The sequence below is a fragment of the Pan troglodytes genome, chromosome 8 (assembly GCF_028858775.2).
Source record: "Pan troglodytes isolate AG18354 chromosome 8, NHGRI_mPanTro3-v2.0_pri, whole genome shotgun sequence".
Lineage (NCBI taxonomy): Eukaryota > Metazoa > Chordata > Mammalia > Primates > Hominidae > Pan > Pan troglodytes.
This window is the reverse complement of record NC_072406.2, coordinates 116,504,701-116,527,078: the sequence shown is the minus strand read 5'-3', so window position 1 is coordinate 116,527,078 and position 22,378 is coordinate 116,504,701. Positions and strand designations below refer to the sequence as shown.

Below are 22,378 nucleotides of genomic sequence, written 5' to 3'. Positions count from 1 at the left end.
AGGAGAGAGTTAACCATTGAAAAATCTATTGGTTAAAGAACTATGAAAGGATATACTTCAAAAAGGAAGAGACAGAACCCAGAAGTAAGGAATTGGAGATATGTAGAAATAGAAAACAAAAGAACTAGTAAACATCTTGGTAAATCTTAATAAATTGACTCTATAACTTAACAGTGGTGATGGCTGATTTTGGAAACAGCAGGGTAGCTGCAGTTAAAGCATTCCAAATCCTTACACTGTTTGTAAGAAGGAGAAAGATATTGATCAACTTTAGACTTCAGATTTGATGTCAACTATGCATGGTGAATTTTTAAGGGAATCTACGAAAGAGAAAAACAAAGAATTAAGATAATGTATTTAAGGGAATCAGAGACAGAGAGAGAATATTATACTGAGTGGTGGTAACTGTTGAGTAAAAGAACAACTGTAAAAAGGGAATAGGTAGTAATGTTTAGTGGGAAGACTGGTAAACGGGAAAACAGAACATAAAGAAAACTCAGTCTGATAGAATTTTTTTGAGCATTACAAAAAATCAGGGAAAATGAGAAGGTAGAAATAAACCTAAAATTATCAATAAACAAACTAAACACAAAGACAAAGATAAGATTTTTTTTAATTACAAGAGATATTCCTAAAGTACAAAGACACCAAAAGTTTAAAAGTAAAAATATAGGAAAACTACTTTTCAAAATCCAGCTGATTGAGCTATGTTAATACTAGGCAAATTTGTAAGTAAAAATATTATTACAAGAGTTCTTACATAATACGAAAGGAGCAATTCAAGCAGGAAGAAATAAAAATTATAATCTTTTACTCACCTTATCATGATCTAAAATGTTCTTAAAGCAAAAAATGTCAGAGAGAAGGAGAAATAAGACAAATCTCCAACCATTTTTCAGTGATTAGGCAGACAGAAAATTAGGAAAAGTACAGATGTGGACAATACAATTAACAAGGTTGATCTAACGAACAAACAGAGAACACTGAACCCAGAGCATTTAGAGAGTATGTATGTTTTTCAAACAGCAGGCATCAGGTATAAAAACTGACCACTTAGTTGGTCACAAATCAAGTTCAACAAATTCCAAAGAATCTGTATAATACAGACAACAATGCAGAAAAGTGACCAATCAGTAAGTAAAAGATAACTTAAATACATATATATTTGGAAAATTTAAAATACACTTTTAATTATCCTAAAATATCATAAAATATCTCCTAATTATGATTAGGAGAAATAGTGAATATTTATTAAGACTTACTGTCAAAGGAGAAGTAATTCTGAAAATATACAACATTTAGGACTAAATGAAAATTCCCCATATCAAAACCTGTGGAAAGGAACTAAATAATTTTTTTTTTTATGAGACGGGGTCTCACACTGTCACCTAGGCTGAAGTGCAGTGGCACAATCACAGCTCACTACAGCCTCGAATTCATGGGCTCAAGCAATTCTCCCTGCGTAGCGGGGACTAAACGTGCACGCCCCCACGCCTGGCTAATATTTGTATTCTTTGTAGAGATAAGGTTTTGCCATGTTATCTAGGCTGGTCTCAAACTCCTGAGCTCAAGCAATCCACCCCCACTTGGCCTCCCAACGCGCTGGGATTATAGGCATGATCCACTGCACCCAACCCTAAATAAATAATTTAAAAGACATTTTATAACTGAAATATTTATATTAGAAGAGAAGACTGAACATTGATGAGCTGAGCATTAACCTTAAAAAGGTAGAAGAACCCAGTAAACCCAGAGTATATAGAGGGAAGGAAATAATAAAGTTAGAGCAGTCCATGAAATATAAAACAAACTTATAATACAGATGCTTGGCAAACATAAGATTTGGTTCTTTTTAAAACTAACAAAGTGGTGATAACAGAACAGACAAGGAAGTAGAAAGCGTGAGCTCTGGAGTGACTGCCGGGACCAAGTCCCACCCTAGCACTTAACCAGCTGCACAGACTTGGGAAATGACTTGTGGCCAGCATCAGTGGAACAGCAAACTCTGGACTGTCAAAGCCCAGTGCCACGTACTAATTGGTTATCCTTACAAGACATCCAAACTATGTACTCTGATTAGAGTATCCTCCTCCCATTATAAAAAAACAGGTATTATTATCCCCATTTTACAGATGGGAAAACTGAGATTTGTACAACGTATGTAATTCTCTTAAAGTCATGAAATGATCAAGGATTGAAACTGATTTAAGACCAGATCTTTCTGGACTCCAAAGTCTACTCCCTCAACCACACAGTAATCTACAAGAGAAGAGGAAAATCCCTGTTGGCCATTCAGTGTCACGATATTCTGGAAGGCTATTTACTGTATACCCAACTTTAGGGTAAATATCTTTCTTAAGGTAGACTGTAAAACAGAAGGAGCAAATGTCCCTTACTCATATATAGAAGTTCCTACTCCTACTAATATTAACCTAGTGATTAAAATTATGGGCTTTGGGGCTGGGCACAGTGGCTCACGCCTGTAATCCCAGCACTTTGGGAGGCCAAGGCAGGCAGATACTTGGGGTCAGGAGTTTGAGACCATCCTGGCCAACATGGTGAAACCCCATCTCTACTAAAAATACAAAAATTAGCCAGGCGTGGTGGCACACACCTGTAATCCCAGCTACTTGGGAGGCTGAGGCAGGAGAATCACTTGAACCTGGGAGGCAGAGGCTGCAGTGAACCGAGATGGCACCACTGCACTCCAGCCTGGGCAACAGGGCAAGACTGTCTCAAAAAATTAATTAATTAATTAATTATGGGTTTTGGAATCCAAAGTAACATGAATAATTGCTAATATTTATTAGACACCATGTTACCATGGATAATACTAAACCCTTTCCATCCTCACAATATCCATTTTCACAGGTTCTGTTATTGTCCCATAATACAGACTAAGAACATCAGGTGCAATGAAGTTAAACTGACATAGCAACTGGCAGTATTCCAAACCAAGCCATCTAACTTCAAGAGCTGACATTCTCATCCACACTAAACTCGTGGGCCCTGACTTCCTCGGTCATCAGCTGGGGATGACCACACCTGCTTCCTGAACTGCAAAGAGGAAATGGGACCAAGTAGGTAAAGCCACCAGCATATCTGGCATGCAGTAAGTGATGATGATGATGATGATGGCAGTGAGGAAGATGGTGATGATGATGACAGCTGGCCCTTGCAAAGATATAGGCCTAATTGCTACAGAACAATTTACTGCATAAAATCCTCAAAAAGAAATCTCTTCTTCCATTTCACTCACACAAATCTTCATGTGAACAGATCATTTGTGCTCTATGAGAAAGCTTATTTTCAAAATCAAAATCACAGCATTTTGCATTATATGAAGATATGAAGAAAAATGTTTAAAAGAATCTGATAAATAAAACTGTAGAGAAGTGGGATGGGGGTTGCTCACATTACCCATTGCAGTAAGTCTAGCCTTGAACTTAATTTTCCAGAATTCTTGAAATATCAGTGATCGCAACGTAAAAGACCAATTAATCAGGCTGTGCTTGTTCTTTATGTGTAAGTCACTGTTGCCATCTACAGTTAAATACAGGACATGCAATGCTGCCAAATAACTGACTAATTCTAAGAACGTAGTCCTGGAGATGGTGGTGCTAAGGCAATCCACTTGTACAATGAGTACAGAAAACAAAAATGCTACCTGTAGGAGCAGCTCTTTTTCAACCACCTCTTCAGTCTTGCTGATGAGACGCTTCTGCAGGGTGTGAATTTTCTGTATCAGCTCATATGCATCGGGGTCGCTGGCCTGTCCAAGGGGAACAACAATAGCAGCTGAGATATCATCAGCTTCAAAGCACTGAGGCCTCTATGTAAAATGCACATTGTCTTATTAAAATCTATTGCAAACCTGCAGACCTAATACAGAGAGAATTAGAACCAAAAATAAAGTATAATAAATGAGAAAATCATAAATTCCTGTCCCCAAAAAGGCAGACTGCAGTTTTCCTAATGTTTTTTCTATGGCATTAGTTATTCCATGAATACAAAGTAAATATGTTTATTCCACCAGTGGGAATAACAATAATGGTAGCTACTATGCTTGATATATGATTCTTTGCCACCATCCAGGTACTATGCTAAGTGCTTTTTATACAACATTATACTTTAGCTGCAGGACAGCCCTAGGAGACAGTATGTCTTCTCCTTTTATACTGATAGGACAACTGAGGCTGAGAGAAACTAAGTCATTTACCCAGACTGGCAAGGCTCAGAGCCGGAATCACGCCCAAATATGCCAAGCTCCAAAGGCACAGTTCTCAATTCCTATGCTCTGAGGCTTACCCTACCATCTCCTCTGTTTACTTAATTTTCCAGAATTCTTTTTGTTGTTGTTGTTGTTTGAGACAGGGTCTCACTCTGTTACCCAGGCTGGAGTGCAGTGGTGCGATCATGGCTCACTGCAGCCTTGAACTCTGGGGGATCGAGCAATCCTCCTGCCTCAGTTTCCAAGTAGCTGGGACCACAGGCACATGCCACCACATCTGGTTAATTTTTTTGTAAAGACAGGGTCTCACTAGACTGCCCAGGTTTACTCCTGGGCTCAGGCAATCCTCCCACCTTGGCCTCCCAAAGTGCTGGGATTACAGGTGTGAGCCACTGTGCCCAGCCCCTAGAATTCTTGAATGGAATGAAGCAGGGCTCCCTAATTCACTCAGCCTTAGGATTCTCCTTTGGTAATTGTCAACAGGAAGATTCACTGCAGTCTATGATGGGGACCGCTTCCAGGATGTGGACTTCTGCTAATTATTGGCAGCAGAACACTACCATGGCATTTAGCTCTGAAATGGAATTATCAATCCACAAAGCTTTGATGTTCCTTCACTAGTTGTGTACAATTCAAACAAGATATACAGTTATAAATTGGTAATGTGTCCTCTACACTTTCAGCCAAGGCTTCACTTTCAACTGTACTGACATTTTGAATTAATCTAACAGCTAAATATTTTCAACTGCCTCCCAGAGTCTCTATTTTCTAATTTTTCTAACAGAAATTGATGTGGAATTGGAAACTTTAAAGATCTGCATGAAAACACATGGAATAAACTAATGTGACAGTAAATGAATTTAAAATCTTCATCTCCACTTCTGCAGACATATCCATATTACTATTGGGTTAGTAAACTACACCACTCTTGGCATTTGAAGAGGAAGGAATGAGGGTCCAAAAGAGAAAAGAAAAAGAGAGATGCTATTGACTCTGACTTTGCTTAAGAAATACTAAGCAGTGCCAACTGATATCCATCTATTGGGACTAGATCTGGCACACATTCACCTGGCAGGGTTGGATGCTGTTAAAATTCAGGCCTCATGTTTACATAACAATTTATAATGCATTATCCTTAATGCTTTCTTCATTAAAAGGAAAAAATAAAAATGGAAAACAAGAATCTACCTGGCTGATTTTCTTTCTTATAAGGAAAAAATAAAAATTAAAAACAAAAATAAAGGAATTTCTATTTTTTCCTCTCTTACAGGTCCCTATGTAAAATACATATTGTCTTTTCCATTCTTAAAGAAAAAAAATTAAAATGAAAAACAAAGGCTGGGCGTGGTGGCTCATGCCTGTAATCCCAGCACTTTGGGAGGCTGAAGCGGGCGGATCACGAGGTCAGGAGATTGAGACCACGGTGAAACCGTGTCTCTGCTAAAAATACAAAAAATTAGCCGGGCATGGTGGTGGACGCCTGTAGTCCCAGCTACTTGGGAGGCTGAGGCAGGAGAATGGCGTGAACCCGGGAGGCAGAGCTTGCAGTGAGCCGAGATCACGCCACTGCACTCCAGCCTGGGTGACAGAGCGAGACTCCATCTCAAAAAAAAAAGAAAAACAAAAACAAAAATCTCCCTGGCTGATTTTCTTTCTTATACCTGCCCTGCTTTATCTTATATGACATACTTACATCTCCCAATACCCTGATCATTCATTTAGTCGAAGGCCCTTTTAGCATCCACATTGCTAGTTACAACTAAAGAGATGGATTTTCTTGAATAAGCAGAGTTTGTCTTTAACTGTCATTTTCAGTGCTGGTGGTAATGACTATCAGAAAGTCACAGAATTAAATTAAATATGAAGTTGATTATCCATCCCCTACCAATGGGACTTCAGCTGTATCCCCAGATTCTAAAAGAAAGGGCTTGGCTAACGCAATGCTTTCAAAAAGAGGGCAGTTCACAAAACCGTATTTTCTGTAAGTAATAAAAGGAGGCAAAGATCAATTGAAAGATGGTGGAGATGCTGGTGACCAATATCATTAAAGGCCATGAACATCCAAGACTAACAGGCAGCCTTAGGATAACTGGTTAACCAAAACCTACCCAAGCCAGAAAAATAAATGTCAATTGGTGAGGCAGGTTCACAGCTTTCACTGGGCTTTCTTTAGGTAGAAAGAATTTTGTGCAAGACTTTTAAAACAAAACCCAAATGAACCATCTGGTTCTGAGAGAACTCAATTTACATCAGATACAGCCTTACATTTTAGGTGACAATTTGCATAGCATTAAATAAAACCTCGCTTCTCGTTGTGCTTTAGGTTAGAAGCTTCGCGTGGGATAGGAGGAGAGATTTGGGGATGGGGAGAACACGCTGCCAGATGTTACCTCGAGCTTCCTCCATCTGTGCACATTCAGGGGATTCTCCAGCTCCTCCTCCAGGGCTCGGCAGCGTGTCCTCTCCTTCAACAATTCTCTTTGCATGTGAAAAAACTCCTGTCTGAATAAGACAAACTTGATTTTGCAAAGAATTATCCACCTGTTTGAATATCCTATCTATCTTTAATTGGTTGCATACACACTATGTCTTATATAAAAAGTTGGAGTTAGGGAGAATATTGTGAACACAGGGACCAGCCTCCTAATTCTGGGCAAGATGATATTAATTCTTGCAGAGCTCAAGAATTGGCTTAGCTTTCCAAAAAAAAAAAAAAAAAGTGCCAGGGCTTCAGAGTCAGAGTCATGGTTCTGGATACTCAATAAATTTATAAGTATACGAAAAGAACAAAGGGCAGGGGGATTGTATTAGTCTTTTCTCACACTGCTAATAAAGACATACCCAAGACTGGGTAATTTATAAAGGAAAGAGGTTTAATGGACTCACAGTTCCACATGGCTGGAGAGGCCTCACAATCATGGAGGAAGACAAAGGGAGAGCAAAGGAACATCTTACACCGTGGCAGGCAAGAGAGCTTCTCTAGGGGAACTCCCAGTTATAAAAACCATCAGATCTCGTGAGACTTATTCACTACATCACTACAACGAGAACAGCATGGGGGAAACTACCCCTATGGTTCAATTATCTCCACCTGGACCCCACCCATGACATGTGGGGATTATTACAATTCAAGGTGAGATGTGGGTGGGGACACAGAGTCAGACCATTTCAGCAGTGAATTATGACAGTTTCAATATACTGTTTAATGTTTCTGAGTGTCTCTATAGTGGTAATAAGTGAACAGGCTACAGTCCACAAACTCAGCACCTGACAGCAATATATTGAGGCTCAGGTGATAACCTAACACTAGTTAGGGCATACGTCTCTACCCTCACTACACATTGAAATCCCCTGGGGAGCTTTGAAAAATACCTCTTCTCCTGGACCCAATCCTTACAGGGATTCCGTTTAATAGTCTAGCATGGGTCCCCAGCTTCAGAGGTCTTGGCAATTCTCACATGCAGTCCGGATTGAGAAATCCAAGTTAGAAGTTGTAATGAGATTTTATCTTGAGTTCCACAACTACACAGATGGCTGAAAAAGTCCTGAATAACTAGCTCTGGCTGAAACACACTGCTAAAATCTTCAGAAATCTCTAGTTGATAGGTAATATGTGACAGCCATCCTCAGTGTTGCGAGCTGGCTGTCGCCCTATCGAATGAGACGTTGGGAGGCAGAGAAGAAGCAAGCACTTGCATTGACACGGGCAATAAGGATATTATGACCTGTCCTCGCCTGCTGCAGGGGTGCAGATTACTAATACTAAGCCATCTCTTTTACTTAATCGCTTCATTTAAACCAATAATACAACTTCCCCTCATTAGCAAGACAAACCATTAGAATTAACTGCATGATGTTCACTCAACAGGGCGCTCAGAGCAAGCTGCTTAGAATTAAAAGCATATTTTTAACACTTCAATTTTCTAGAATGTCATCAGAAGGGGAGGGCAGAAATATTAGCTACCGTATTTGACGGCCTGCTTTGTACTAGACTCTATACTAGGCACATTGATTTGTTTTCCTGTTTAATTGTGACGCCAAATCCAAAGCTCAGGGAAGTTCAGTGACTTGCCCAAGGTCACACAGCTTGTAGGTAGCCAGACAGATTGGAATTCATACTAGCTGACCGCCAACCTTTATTAAGTTGTCTTCCCATTGAAAAGAAAAATAAAACATATTATCAACAAACTAGCAATACTGAATGGGAATGGATAAAATGTGGTCCTTTGTGTATGTAATAAAAATAACTCATGGCTGACAAGTTTAGTGATGGTTTGGAGACTATTCGATAGCTACTTAGAATGAATCCATTTGTCTCCAAAATGTCAGTGGTGGTATCTCTGGGTAGTAAAGTTATGAGTGATTTTCTAATCCCTTCTTTATATTTTTTCTGCATTTCTCACATTTTCTACAATGAATTTGTACTGCTTTCATCATCTGAAATACAAGCAACTCCAAAAGAAAAAAAAAAGAAAAAGTATTGATTTATCCTTGATAGTGGCAACCTCGCTATTCCTGAATATATTCATTGCATTTAAATATCCAAACTATCTTCTAACCCAATTGATTTGAGAAGCAGATCCAAACCATGTCCTTATTCCAAGATGGTCAAGGATACTGTTCATCTACAAGTGTGTGAGGAATAAGGATAGCTACTGAGAAAATACCAGAACTCTTATTTGGTTTCCTGCAATTGCCTATATAAAACATGGTGACGTTTTCCCAAAGGGAAAGTAGATCTTGTGTAATGCAAGATTTAAAGAAAGAAGAAGGCACACTAAGCTAAAGTGAAAGCTGCAGAAGATAAATCAAAAGTGAGATATAAAATTTGGCCGCCTTCTAAGGAAACGAAGTTTTCAAGTAGTGATAAAATTATATTTTCCACCTCTTTTCTTCCTGTATATAATTCCAAGAAAAAGATGTGCAAATGTTACCAGATTAAATTTCAATATTGATGCTCCCTCTCTTGCATACTAACTTATTAAAGAAATTCAAGAAAGCCCACTGGGGGAAAAAATTTCTGAATTGTAACTAATTTCCTTGAAAATTCTTTTGTAAAATCCAGAATGCGGTTTTTTAAAAACCTTTTCGCACTCGCCCATACCCCCCCGAAAGGAAGCTGGTTCATTATTGTGACATAGCATGGGCACAATGGAGATGTTATGGAAAAGCTGCTCTTATTATTTGTTAATAATTTCATCCTGTAAACTTCATTTTGTACAACTCGATAAAGACCTTCAATGAGCAACAAGCATGACTACGAAGTGATTTTAGGAGCTCCCCACGTTGCACTGTGCCTTCAGCCCTGAGTTCTATTATCTATTACCTGAGTTCTTCAACATTAGCCACACTCCTGGCAAGAATCCCCTTTTCCCGGCGAAGCTTCTTGATCTCAAGTCTGAGGATTCTCATGTCCTCCAACCTCTGGTTGTACTGGCTCTCCCCTTTATTCAGCACAGACTGTTGGATCTTGATCTTCTCATAGAGCAAAGCTAACTCATCATTGCGCCGAACAAGCTGAGACCCCAGGATATCTCTCTCACTGATGACCTAGGAAGGTAGGGAGGGGCATAGTCACCAGGGAAGGAGGAGCCTTAGCTTTTCACTGTGACAGCACCATTCATTCAATGAGTATCTATTGAATGCCCACATGTACTGGGCACCACATAGGCTGGGCACTGGAAAGAGCTGGCTAGACAATCAACACTGGACCCCTCCCATTAGAGTTTTTGAAAACACCACACAACAGATAATCCTTAATAATATTAATAATAGTAGTCCAAGGCTGGGTACAGTGGCTCATGCATGTAATCCCAGCACTTTGGGAGGCCAAGGCAGGCAGATCACTTGAGGCCAGGAGTTCGCGAGCAGCCTGGCCAACATGATGAAACCCCATCTCTACTAAAAACATAAAAATTAGCCAGGTGCAGTGGCACATGTCTGTAGTCCCAGCTACTTGGGAAGCTGAGGTGGGAGGATCACTGGAGCCTGGGAGGAGAAGGTTGTAGTGAGCCAAGATGGTACCACCACACTCCAGCCTGGGTGACAGAGACTCTGTCTCAAAAATAATAATAATAGTCCAATTATCTAATATTCTGTAGCCCATGTGTGTATCGTTTTGTTTATTTCCAAACCCATTATATTTATAAATGTTCAAATCTGAATGACTTCATGGTGGGCTAGCTCTTGCCAAGTTCCACTACTTCCTTCTGTCTTGCACTGACCAACTTCTCTCTGCCAGGTACCTCAGAGCAGTTAAATTTCTAACCCCCAAATTATGCATTTGGGTTTCTATCTCCCAAATTGTTTTTTTTTTTTTTCATGTTGGATGGGTAATGTGCCGACATTGTGATAAGGTTTGAGGGAGGCATATCTTACACATACATGTGAACACCCAGTCAAGATCAAATCATGTAATTATTAATTGCAATTATATGTGAGCAACTGTATTATACTAGAATGCAAGCTCCTTGAGGATGAACCTTATTGTCTTGGTGGCCAACGTGTCCCTAGTGCCTAGAGGAGTGACTAAGGCGTGGGAAGTGCTCATAAGTCAAATAAAGGAGTGAATATTTCATAATTAATCAACACAAGATGGGTCTCTGCTGCTGTTCTTCCAATAGGGCTGGTTGGAAGAGCTTAGAGAGGAAGGAAGTTTCGAAGGGTGGAATTAAATACTCGTGTCTGTTGACAAGGTCTGCAAGTCTGACAAGGAGACTTGGTCTACCTGGTCTAATTCCTTCTTCTGTCTCAACCTCTCCCCGTCAGCCTCAGCAATTATTCGCAGGAGTTTTCTCTCTTCAGCTTCTTGCTTTTCAATAAAGTGTTTTGTCTCCAGGGCTTGTTGTCTCAGCTTCTGCAGCTCAGCCTGACAAAGAGTGGAAGATACAGGCAAATTTCAATTCGTTACAGCACAAACCAGGACGACAGGGCCCGGATTTAGATGTACAGTTGTGCTTCTTACTCTTTCCTCTGATGTTTCATTTAACACAGTTTGATCACTCTCACAAGCAAAACAAGCTTACAACACACACACACACACACACTCATAAAGAAATAGCAATGCACATTACAGTCATCATGTTTATTCTGAGTTGTGCCCTTGAGGGATTTCTATCATTTTTCCATATATGTGTAGCAGGGGCTTCATTGGTATTCAGCAGCACTTCATCTCTTACCAGCTAAACACCAGGAGAATTCACAAAGAATAGTGCAGAGCAGGATGTGGGGGTGAGGACAGGGGAGTCCTCTGTGTGTACCAGCTCCTGTAATGGCCCTACCACCACCAGCACACGAACTGCAAAGGTAAAGCCCTTTGTAAGCAAAATTAAACTAGTCAAAGATAATAACTGTCTGTCTTGTAAAACATCCTGATGAAACAGAAGGGATGTCATTTATAAAAAGATATATAGATCCTACTTCTATGGCACTTCCAACCCAGATGAGAGGATAAGATAGACAAATATTATGCAAATATTAAGAAGTCCAGGCAATAATTTTTCAGCGTCTTGATTATCACACAGACAGTGAATCGATATTATGGGAGGTCAAAGAAAAAATCATCATTAGACTGGGGGTAGCAGGGCTGCTTTCTCAGAGAGCTCAGACCTGAATCTGGCCCCTAAGTTTATATGAAAATCACAGGAATTATGGAGAAAGGGTGCTATGGACTGTTAAGTTTCAGCAGGACAATTTTTGTCTCATCAAAGTGCATGTTCACTTCTATTCCACAAGTTTGTTTGTGACCTACCATATCCCAGGCATGATACTAGGCATTTGTGTAACTACTCCTGTCTCCATTTAATGCAATTACAGAGACAAAAGCAAGCAACTTGCCCAAGGTCATGGAGCTATTAAATAGCAGATTGAGATTCCAACCCAGATCTTTTGATTCCAAAGCCTGTGCTCCTTCTACTGTCACCACCCAAGAGTTCCAAATTAAATATAGAAGATAAGCAAGACTTGAGGGATTCGCCATCCATTGAAGATGATGGATAACCAACAAGTGTGAAAATGCTATCTACCTATGTGAAAAGGACATGTGTGTACACATAAAGGAGTTTATATTTCTGCCTGGGGTTTAGAGGGAAGAACCAGTCAGGTCACTGGCAGTTGACAGATATTGCCAACATGGAAGGGTATGTGTTAGAGCAGGGCATTCAACAGTCAGGCTTTTGGGAACAAAGGCATGCAAACTATAAAGTACCTGGTGTGTTCACCAGACAGTGGAACAGCCAGTATGGCTGAATTAGAGAGTTAGGTAGGGAATAGCTGGAGGTAAGGCTCACAAACAGCTAAGCCAGACAGGGAAAGGCCTTGTGTGCCATGCACTATATAGGGCATGCAGTGGGGGAACCAAAGTTACATACGTTACAGGAAAGAAGAATATGCCTTTGAGAGGTTCCATGCCCAACTGGGATGGATGATGGATATCACAGACCAGGTCAGAACAAGAAGAAGCAAATGAGGAGGAAGAGCTCTGCTTTCCCCCATGCTGGAATCACAACGGAGATGACAAGATAATATTAAGGTTTCAACTTGTCAGTGGCTTGCAAGTTGGCAAATGTCAGTAAAAGAGTAATAATTTTTTCCTTCAAGTCAATATTTGGACCCCCGCCTACCCAGAAATGACACCAAGATGATGGAAACCTCATACTTTTAAGTGCCTTTGAACCAACCCAACTTTAGTTACGGTCTGTCTCTGCCCCATGAAAACCAAAAGTCATTAATTCTACACCTCAGACTTATCCAAACAGTAAAAGATACTGTGTACCTTGTAACAGATGTGTAACATCACAAACTGAATGCAACCAGGTACTATAAAACGAAGGGTTTCTTTTATGACATTTTGTTTGTTCATTCATGAAATATGTTTTGGTCTAGGGATAAGCAAAAGGAAATACTTATTGAGAAAAGATCTCATCTAGTATTTACCACTTGGGGGGATTGTCTGTTAGGAAAGAGAACAAAGAACCAGCCTTTCTGTTTCTATAATCATTTAAGGTGACAGCAAAGACAGCAATAAAATACCTGTTTGGCTCATGCTTTCTTTAATAAAACTTTTATTTTCCCAGATGTGCAACATTCACTTCCCTGTTCTTAAGTGCCAAGAGCTGATCAGAATCCATCAGCAGAACAAAATGAAACCCCTGTTATATTCAAATGCAATCAACAGTGTGTAAAAGTATCTGTCTGAAATGTAAAACCACTCATGCATTTGACATTGCTGGGTACTTTTTTCATAATATATCAAAATTCTGAGTGGTCTCCTTTTGTCATACATTTATGGGCTGTAAACAAGATGTGGCATTAGACATTGGCAGAAAATGTTAACATCAACAAAATACCTTGGGTCTAATGCATTTAGCAGTTATAAAACTGAGCCATCTCACCCAGGAAGGATGGCAACAACCACTATGCATTCAAAAGCTCATCAAGCAATGCCCTAGGTGGGACCTGAGGTTTCTGCACCTATCCAAGTGTTACTGGTGGTAAAAAGTTATAATGAGATGGCGGGACACAGCCTTTACTCACTGCTTCCACAATTATACAATTTTGCAAAAGGCATTATGGATTATCTGTAACCAGATTTGGCTATGGGCATAAATCATATCTCAAGAGTCATACTTGTAGAATTTCTCCCATTCATACATGATCTCAACACGAGTTTCATAGAAATCATCTGTTTAAATCCAGCAAAACAAATAGTACCACCTGAAGTCTTCTAGCCATGAGAATAATTAGGCTCTCTCTCTCTTTCTCTTTCTTTCTCTCTCTTTCTCTCTCTCTCTCTCATGGATAACAGCTCCCTATCCATGGCAGGCTACAGAGTCCACTGAGTAAAAGAATATGGTGCCCTGAAGCCAGGCTCTAATGTGGTGCTGAGCTCTAGACACAGAGAATTTGCTGCTGAATTATTCACCAAGAATCAAAGTGCTATCAGATACATGTAGGATGATTGGAAAGAGACAAGATAGAATCAGGGGCTTGTTAGGACTGGAAGGCAGACACTCCAAATGAGATGGTTCCTTCAGTGCTGATGAAACAAGCCTGGGACACAATGGGCAGATGAATGCAGACACAGCAACATCTGCAGAGAACTACGGACATCCTGTCACAACCATAATGTGCTGACAGTGTACAGGATCCTCAGGCATCAGTGGAGCCTGGTAGCAACAGAAAAAGTAAAAGAAACATGGAAGGACAAGATTTGTCTGCTGAAGGGGATGGATGAAGATGAGGATGACCTACTAAAGACAGTCATTTGCCTATCGGCTTGGAAAAGTCATAAATTGAATTGTCCTGTCCAAGGGTATCTCACAGGCTACCTAGCAGGCAAGGGCTTGCCCCTCCGAGAGGGATTATGTACCCGCGTAGCTTCGTACAACTCGCAATAATGAGATAAATGTCTCTTGGAGCAAAGTTACTAGAAAATCTGCCCTTTCCCTCAGGGTTTTGGTTGGCAGACTTCAGATGCATGAAATCCAGGGACCTGTGTGAAATGTGATTCATTCTTAGGCTAAAAAAGTCAAGAGGCTAAAACTCAACATTTGAGCTGTCATATTTTTCTAGAGAATGTCAAACGGGCTTAATGATAGGCCAAAATTATCCAGTCGGAGCACCATTGCAAGTCACCCTCGGATAGACTCAAATAATAAATCAGGCAGGCCTCTCTCTCTGCTCCTCATTCTTGCCTTCATTGGAAATGCAGGGAGAAAGGGCATCCCAGTTCAACAGTAAGTCCAAAGCAATCATCTTCCTATAATCGATGACCCAAAGCCATCCAGACCTGGGATTCTCCATTTGGAGCAGTCTCTGGAGCAGAAGCCTTTTAATCATCCTTCATGTTCACCAGCTGCCAAATCTGCTGGCCCAGGTCCAAATGATACAGGACTTTATTGCCCTGTATTTTATTGTATTATGATGCTTCTTTTGAGCTTTATGTAGACACCTGATGGCCGAGGCCATAAATGAAACAAATATTAGCTAAAGTCAAACTCTGAGGAATTAGGAATAATTGATATTTTGTATAGGACACTTGTTCTAAAGCAGGATTTTGTAAACGACATTAGTTCCAACTTGGACCCCATTATGGAGTAATAATTAATCTTTTGAATAGAGCATTACTAGGGAAAGTAAGAGATGAGACCCAACACCATCCTTTGAAGGGAAAGAGATGATGCACCAAATGGATTACATTGAGCCTTGCTAACATGGTCCATACCACTCATGGGTGAAGCAATGTTTAAAATAAGTTTCTTCCGATTCATTCAGCAATAAATAAACATTATCCCACTACAAGTTCCACAGTGGAACAAACTGTTTTCTATAAAACTCTGGTTTCAAACAGGGAGTACAAGGGCAAAGACGCAGAACATTTTCCAGTTTTAGAAAATATATGTATATTTCTTTATATATAAAAAACAATGCAGAATCTTCTACTCTTTTTCTATTATAAGCTAGAGTGGGGGAGATGAATGTCTGAGACAGGTAAATATATCAGTTACAATATCTTTTTTGTACATGCACTTTTTTTACAGTTTAATCTTTCTCAAATAAAATGAGCTTTAAGTTAATTTAATGTAGTAATTTTATTTCCATGAAAACCTATCATTAACTTGACAAAACTCATTATTAAATTGAGAGTGCCTATTTCAATCTATGGTATCTTAGAATCTAGAAAATATGGCATTGAGCCTGCCCAACACTAGATATAAATTTTCAAGACGGTGACTATCTTTGAAAGCTAATATGTGCAGAAAGCAAGGTACCCAGTCTCTAATTTGTTGTAAACAGTTTCTGCAAGTGGCTCTTAAGCACCCATGAGTATTCTGCACATATATTTTCATAACAAAAGCGGCATTATTTTCTTAGAAGTTCCTTTTTTAATCCTTGGTCAATTGGATTGGAAGGGAAATCTATTGGACTGGATAGGAAAAAGAAAAATACATTAGGTTTAGTGGTGTGTATAGTGAAACATATTTGGTTAGAGGATTTAAAATGGCATAATTATTTGCTTTGTATTCTTGGAAAGGGTCCTTATGTTAGTAGACATAGAATATCCTAAATTAGTAGATTTTAAAGGGTATGTCTTAGTAAGATATATGAAGACAGAGATGATCCCTGGAAGAGCAGCTGCAAAGTTCTTAGACCTGCAGAGGTAAAGTGAACTACAAACCTGGCAAGGGTAAACCAAGTGAGAACAGAGCTCTAACACCCAGTTGATAAGACTGCAGATAGAAACGTCACATGCACATAAAGTAAAAAACAGAGGTACAAAGCATCACCTTATAGAAGGCCCAGGGAGGAGTTTGGGAGGGTTGGGTGTGAGCACAATGGTTGTACTTGGTTGTGAATGCAGAGGGATTGTAGCGAGCTTGTAAGTTCAAGGATTTCTTGGCACTGCCAACCTGCTAGGTTCTCTCCCACTGATGTATGATAGCCTGCATAAATGAAAGGGGTGTGTTTGCATCTCCACTGCTCCCTTCCCCCATTCTACCTAGCAGCACTACCTGTAAGAAGCCCTGACCTAGAGATGGTAAAGCTCATCCTCCTGGTGCCTTGTGTGCTTGGTTTGGGTAACTAGCAACTGTGACCACAGGCAGGCGTGGTTGTTCTCCCTGCCCCTGGCTGCCTTCAGTGAGACTGGAGGCCGCCTGAGCGGGCTGATGAACTGTTGGTCCTTTGCTTTTACTATGAGGTCAGTACCTTCAATGTTTCCTTTTCCTTTTCTATTCGCTGCTGTTCCAGGTGCAGCTTCACAAGTGCGGACTCTTTGGCAGAGATGTCTTCTTTCAGCTCATCTACCTGATGGATCATAATTTTTAACTTTCTCTTCATATCTGTTATTTCATCCTAACCAAATGAAAGGAGAAATGTTTGAAAGTGAATTAGACATCATCGTCCCTATGGAAGTTCAATATATATTTAAGAGCTTTTAAGGGACGCTCTCTCAAAACAATGGTCTCTTGATCAATTACAACTAGACTATTCCTTTGTCTCTAGTGCCCATCGACCTCAAAGTACTTTATTGTATTAACTCTCAAAATATTCTCATGAGATACACACAAAATATGCATAATGAACGTCACACGCACACACCTTATTCCTCCTTTTACAAAAGGAATTGGAAGCACAACAAACATATAACTAAAAGATTTTGAAGTGAAGCTCTGGAATTCAAGAGTATGCTGCTGCCCTCTGAGTCATGGTAGCTATTAGCAGTTTTAAAAATTAGAAAGAGAGCTGGGGACAGTGGCTCATGCCTGTAATCCCAGCACTTTGGGAGGCCAAGGCAGGTGGATCACTTGAGGTCAGGAGTTCGAGACCAGCCTGGCCAACATGGTGAAAACCCTGTCTCTACTAAGAATACAAAAATTAGCCAGGCATGGTGGCATGTGCCTGTAATCCCAGCTACTCAGGAGACTGAGGCAGGAGAATCACTTGAACCCAGGAGGCAGAGGTTGCAGTGAGCCGAGATCGCGTCACTGCACTCCAGCTGGGTGACAGAGTGAGGCTCCATCTCAAAAAAAAAAAAAAAAAAAGTAGAAAGACGAGAATAGTAATTCTACATAATAATTAAAAGTAGGACCATGATCTCCACATCCTATTAAGATGTGTCATTTCCATTTCAAATAACCTGATAGTTTTGCGTAAATTGATCTTTTCAGGTGAATTCCATGAGTTTTTTTTTTAATCTATTCTAAATTCTGCCATTAGGATAACAGAAACTGTTTTAAATGCAGGGTAAAAATAAATCAAAATGTAAGGATATAAATATATTATTTACCTGAGCCTCAACCAGATTTTTGCTATACAGATTTCTGTCTGATCTCACAGCTTCATATAGGTTCTGTTGCTGTTTTAATTTAATCTCTGATTCAGCTATTTTTTTCCTGTAGTCAAAAATCTGCGTTTCACGAACTTTTATGTCTTCCATGTTCATAAGGACCTGGAGGAGAAAGACATATATGAACGTGGTTAAATAGCCCATCTGTGCTTATTGGTTCAGGACAAATGGAGTTTTTTATCTAAGGGTGGCTGGTAGAGACGCCAGTAATCAGAAAATCTGACAGTGGCTATAATCACTGCAGTACAACACAGAAATTCAGCCCAACTGATTAGGGGCAAATACACATTTTATCTATACTGGAGTTCTGCTCAAGTATAAAGCTTAACACAGTTATTTTGTGATCACAAGAAAGAAAAAAAAGAGAAGAAATTCTTTCAATTCTGAAAACCTCTCCTGACCACCCTACCCCCAAAAAAGGGGAAAAAAATAGTCACAGGCTTAAACAGATCTTAACACAAAGCACTAAGAAAGATAAGAGATAACCTAGCTGTTTGGCCACACTGGCTGCTTATAAAGTTAACCACGAGAAAGAAAAATGGTCTTTGAACTTTGATAGCAATCATAACGCTATCTTGCCAATGTCAAACTCACTCCATCAGGGGAACTGAAAAGCACTCCGTAAAAATGCATTCTATTGTGCACAAAATACTTCCAGGAAAGGTGGGATGCAAGAACTACTGCCTCATTTTTGCAAGTATGAAAAACCAACACCTGAAATTCCACCATGAGTCAATACCTCTCAACAAGCCATGCACACAGTAGCAATGACGTCATCATGACTCTGCTGCAATGTCCACACAAGTTGCTTTTTTAAAGGTAAACTTCTTTAAAAAGTCCTTAAGAAGAAAAATTTTCACGAAGAAATCTGATTAAATCAAGGAAACTACAGTGTAAATAACAGCTAGAGCACATAAGGAGAAAATTCTTAAGAAAGTTTCGCTGTGTTTCTTGGTGTTCCCTTAATTAATGGTTGCAATGGGAGGACACAGAGCAATGTGACAGAGCATGGAGGAAAAGGGGACACATATGAAGAAACAGGGCCATGTCTCTGGGCCCACATCTCTGAGGAAGTGACAGTTTACCTAGAACGAAAGGTGGAAAAGGACCTTTTAGACTTCTGCCATCCTGATATTCACCATGACTCAGGTGCGGGCTACTTGTGAGCAACATGTTCCCAAATTATTGCACTTACAAGAATCCGTTTTTTCCACTTGCAGAATTGCCATCCCAGAAAATACATAAATGAGAAGTCTGGTTCTATTCTTTCCCTATCAGAGTTAATGATGGCTATGATTTTAAATATTTATCCTTTATATATTTAAATAAGCACCTTTCAAAATTTTTTTACAGGTGCTTAAGGAGGGATGGGATTGAATTTTAGTAAATGTCTTTCAATGTATATAATTTTGTACTATTCTTTTTTATTGGGTCAATTGATTTGATAAACCTAGTAACAGATTTTTCCTTTTAAAAATATTTTAATTTCTTTATATATAGTTCCATGTGCCACAATTTAAAATAAATTCATAAATGTGAAATATACATTTATTTTCCTTATTTACTTGAACTTTCTCCCTTCAACATCAGCCCCTCTTCTACACGAAACAAAACTAGGTTAACAATCTACTATGTATTCTTCCATATTTTTCATTGGATTCTGCATATTCTATTCAGGTCTACAACCTAATAATAATAGCTAATATTCATCAGTTACCTTCTATGTACCTGACATTTTATATGTATTAGCTCCTTTAATCTCTCAAAAATCCTCTAAGATATGTACTATTATTGCCCCCAATTTTACAAAGAAGGAAACAGATCAAAATAAGTAATATTTACAAAGTTATTCAATGAGTAAATAGACAACTACACAGATTTGTTTTTTTCTGTTTGGCTTTTTGGGGTTTGTTTTTACTTTTTGGCCAAATGGGATCTTATAATTACTCTTAATGCACTTTCCTTTTTATCACCAAATAATACCTTGTAGAAATCATCACTCTAATTCATTCTCTTTAAAGGTTGCATAATATCCTATAGAGTGGGTGTGCCATCATAATTTAATTCTTCTCCACTGATGGGCATTAACTTTGTTTCCACTTTTTTGCCACTCTGAACCATGCTACAGGAAACATTTTTGTATGTGTATTCTCATGCACTTGTGCTTTTATTTCTGTGGGATGGATTCCCAGGAGTAGAATAGCTGGCTCAAAAGACATATGTATTTTCAACTTTAATAGATATTGCTAGATTGCTTTCCAAAATGGCTGTAACACTTTACATTTCCACACCACCAGCAATAGCTTTCTTAATAGAAAACTATCCTTGCAGCTTCAGGATAAACCCTCCTTGTTCATACTGGATGATTCTTTTAATGTACTGTTGAATTTGGTTTGCTGGAATTTCATTTAGGATTCTGCATGCATTTTCCCAAGTGAGCTAGGCCTATATCTTTCTTTTTAGTTCTTTTTTAATCTCAAGGTTTCTGTTGGTTTCATAAAGTGAACAGAGTACATTATTGTTCACTTATTCATTCACTCCCCCATTTATTCATTCACTCCATGAACAGGTACTGAGGACCCATCTATGGCAGGCACTGTAAAAGCACGCATGATAGAAAGAAGAATAAGACACATTCTCTACCCTCAAGTTCACTTGTAGGGTGTGACTTCACCATAGAATGGATAATCAAGGAATGGATATAACCAGTAAACTGAGATATGCACCAAGTGTTATGGGAGAATCTAAGACTGAAAGGTTAATGCTTAATAGATTGAAAATACTTTGAACAGCATCATCAGCATTCAGAATATCAAGCAGCACGTTAGAGAAAGGAAAAAAATTGTTTGTTCAGTCACTTTCAGAGATGTTAGAACAGGAATAATTCTTTGCACAGGCAGAATAATGCCACAGAGAAAGAGGTAACCAGGGGCATTTCTTTTTTGAGCATCCAACCAGCATGGTCTGTCTTTCTGCAGACAACATGCACAAAAGTCATAAACTTGCTTCTGGATTCTTGAAGCTGGAGTAATAAGAACCCGTCAGGACACCAAGAAGATAAAAGGAATTAACAAATATTGAAAAGAACGGAAAAGACAATTTACAAGCAATGTATTTCTAAGTGTTGGGACTCAGTTTATTTTTATGGAAATCATTCAGGCCAAAGTCATGCAGAAGTTCAAATCCTGAAAATTCATAAAGTATATGAGTGTTAAGTAGTAGCCAAACCCCTTGTCAGCAAGCTGTCCCCATTAGAAGTGGTATGTCAGAGACACAGGCTGCCAGCTGTGGGGCTGGAGCTTAATTAATATACACTTTGAGATACCTCAAACCAACTCATGAGATAAATCACATCCGAATATAGAAAGTTTTATTACAGCCAGAGAATTGGTGCTCCTGGCACTCCTAGGCTTCAGGGGAGTCCAGAAAATGCTTACAGTGCATGACAGAAGTACAGCCTCAGTTTATAACCTACTCCTACCTTTTCTGTTGCTGTTAAAACAACCTGCCAATAGAAATAAGAGTGAGATAGAAATCAATAACGCATACAGGAAAACTGCAGCATAGCCAGAACATCACAGAGACCAAGGTGGGATTAGAAAGTAGGTCATTGCATTGGAACCCCTTAATGTACATTTGATGAAATATCAGTACAATAAACTTCTCAAATAAGTTTTTCTGACTTGATGTCAATGGTTTGAATGCTGACAATGCTTTTACCTTCATAATGAAACTGAAAAACTCACTCTGCAATAATAGAAAACAACTATGCGCCCTGGCTTGTGAAATGCTGAGTCTTCCCTATTTTTCTTGCCTTGTTATTTTACCCTCTATCTTGAATTTAGAGAGGCATATCTATGGCTTTGATTCAATTGCATAACATATTATATTATGAATGGGGGATATAATAATATCTATCTCACAGGGCTATTATGAGGATTTAAGTGAGAGAATATACGTCTATGCCAGCATATAAGTACTTAGCATATAGTAATTTAATCATTTAATAAATGTTAACAAATTATTATGATAGTTTACACTATGTCACGTTACATAATACTAGTACTTTAAAAAGTTAATTTGATTTTCCTCCGAATCAAATCCTGTTCTGCAGGAAAAGTAATGATATGAAGCATGCTTCTTTTATTATGATAGAAAAAGCTTATAATTTGTGTTCCCTTGATTCCTCTCTCCAGGATTCTACCCAATTACAGAGGCTCTGTATAAAATTCAAATTAACATCAATGAAACAGGAGCTTTATTTCATTATGAAGATATCTATCTAGTGGACAATATTT

General features: G+C 39.1%; 1 protein-coding gene and 1 pseudogene across 4 annotated transcripts in view; both read right to left on the bottom strand.

The window, feature by feature from the left end:
- Nucleotides 1–22,378, bottom strand: part of CFAP58 (cilia and flagella associated protein 58) — a 118,421-nt gene that overhangs the window by 44,033 nt on the left and 52,010 nt on the right. For 3 of the 4 annotated variants that reach the window (XM_063781170.1, XM_016919292.3, XM_054660522.2), the window contains 6 exons: nt 18,021–18,182; nt 16,940–17,086; nt 10,959–11,099; nt 9,558–9,781; nt 6,622–6,733; nt 3,668–3,772 (listed from right to left, as the gene is read on the bottom strand). In XM_063781170.1, the coding sequence (XP_063637240.1) occupies nt 3,668–3,772; nt 6,622–6,733; nt 9,558–9,781; nt 10,959–11,099; nt 16,940–17,086; nt 18,021–18,182 (891 nt within the window). The remainder of the gene's footprint in view (nt 1–3,667; nt 3,773–6,621; nt 6,734–9,557; nt 9,782–10,958; nt 11,100–16,939; nt 17,087–18,020; nt 18,183–22,378) is intronic. The other variant, XM_016919294.3, reaches the window with a different exon arrangement.
- Nucleotides 10,554–10,667, bottom strand: LOC112204706 (small nucleolar RNA U13; annotated as a pseudogene).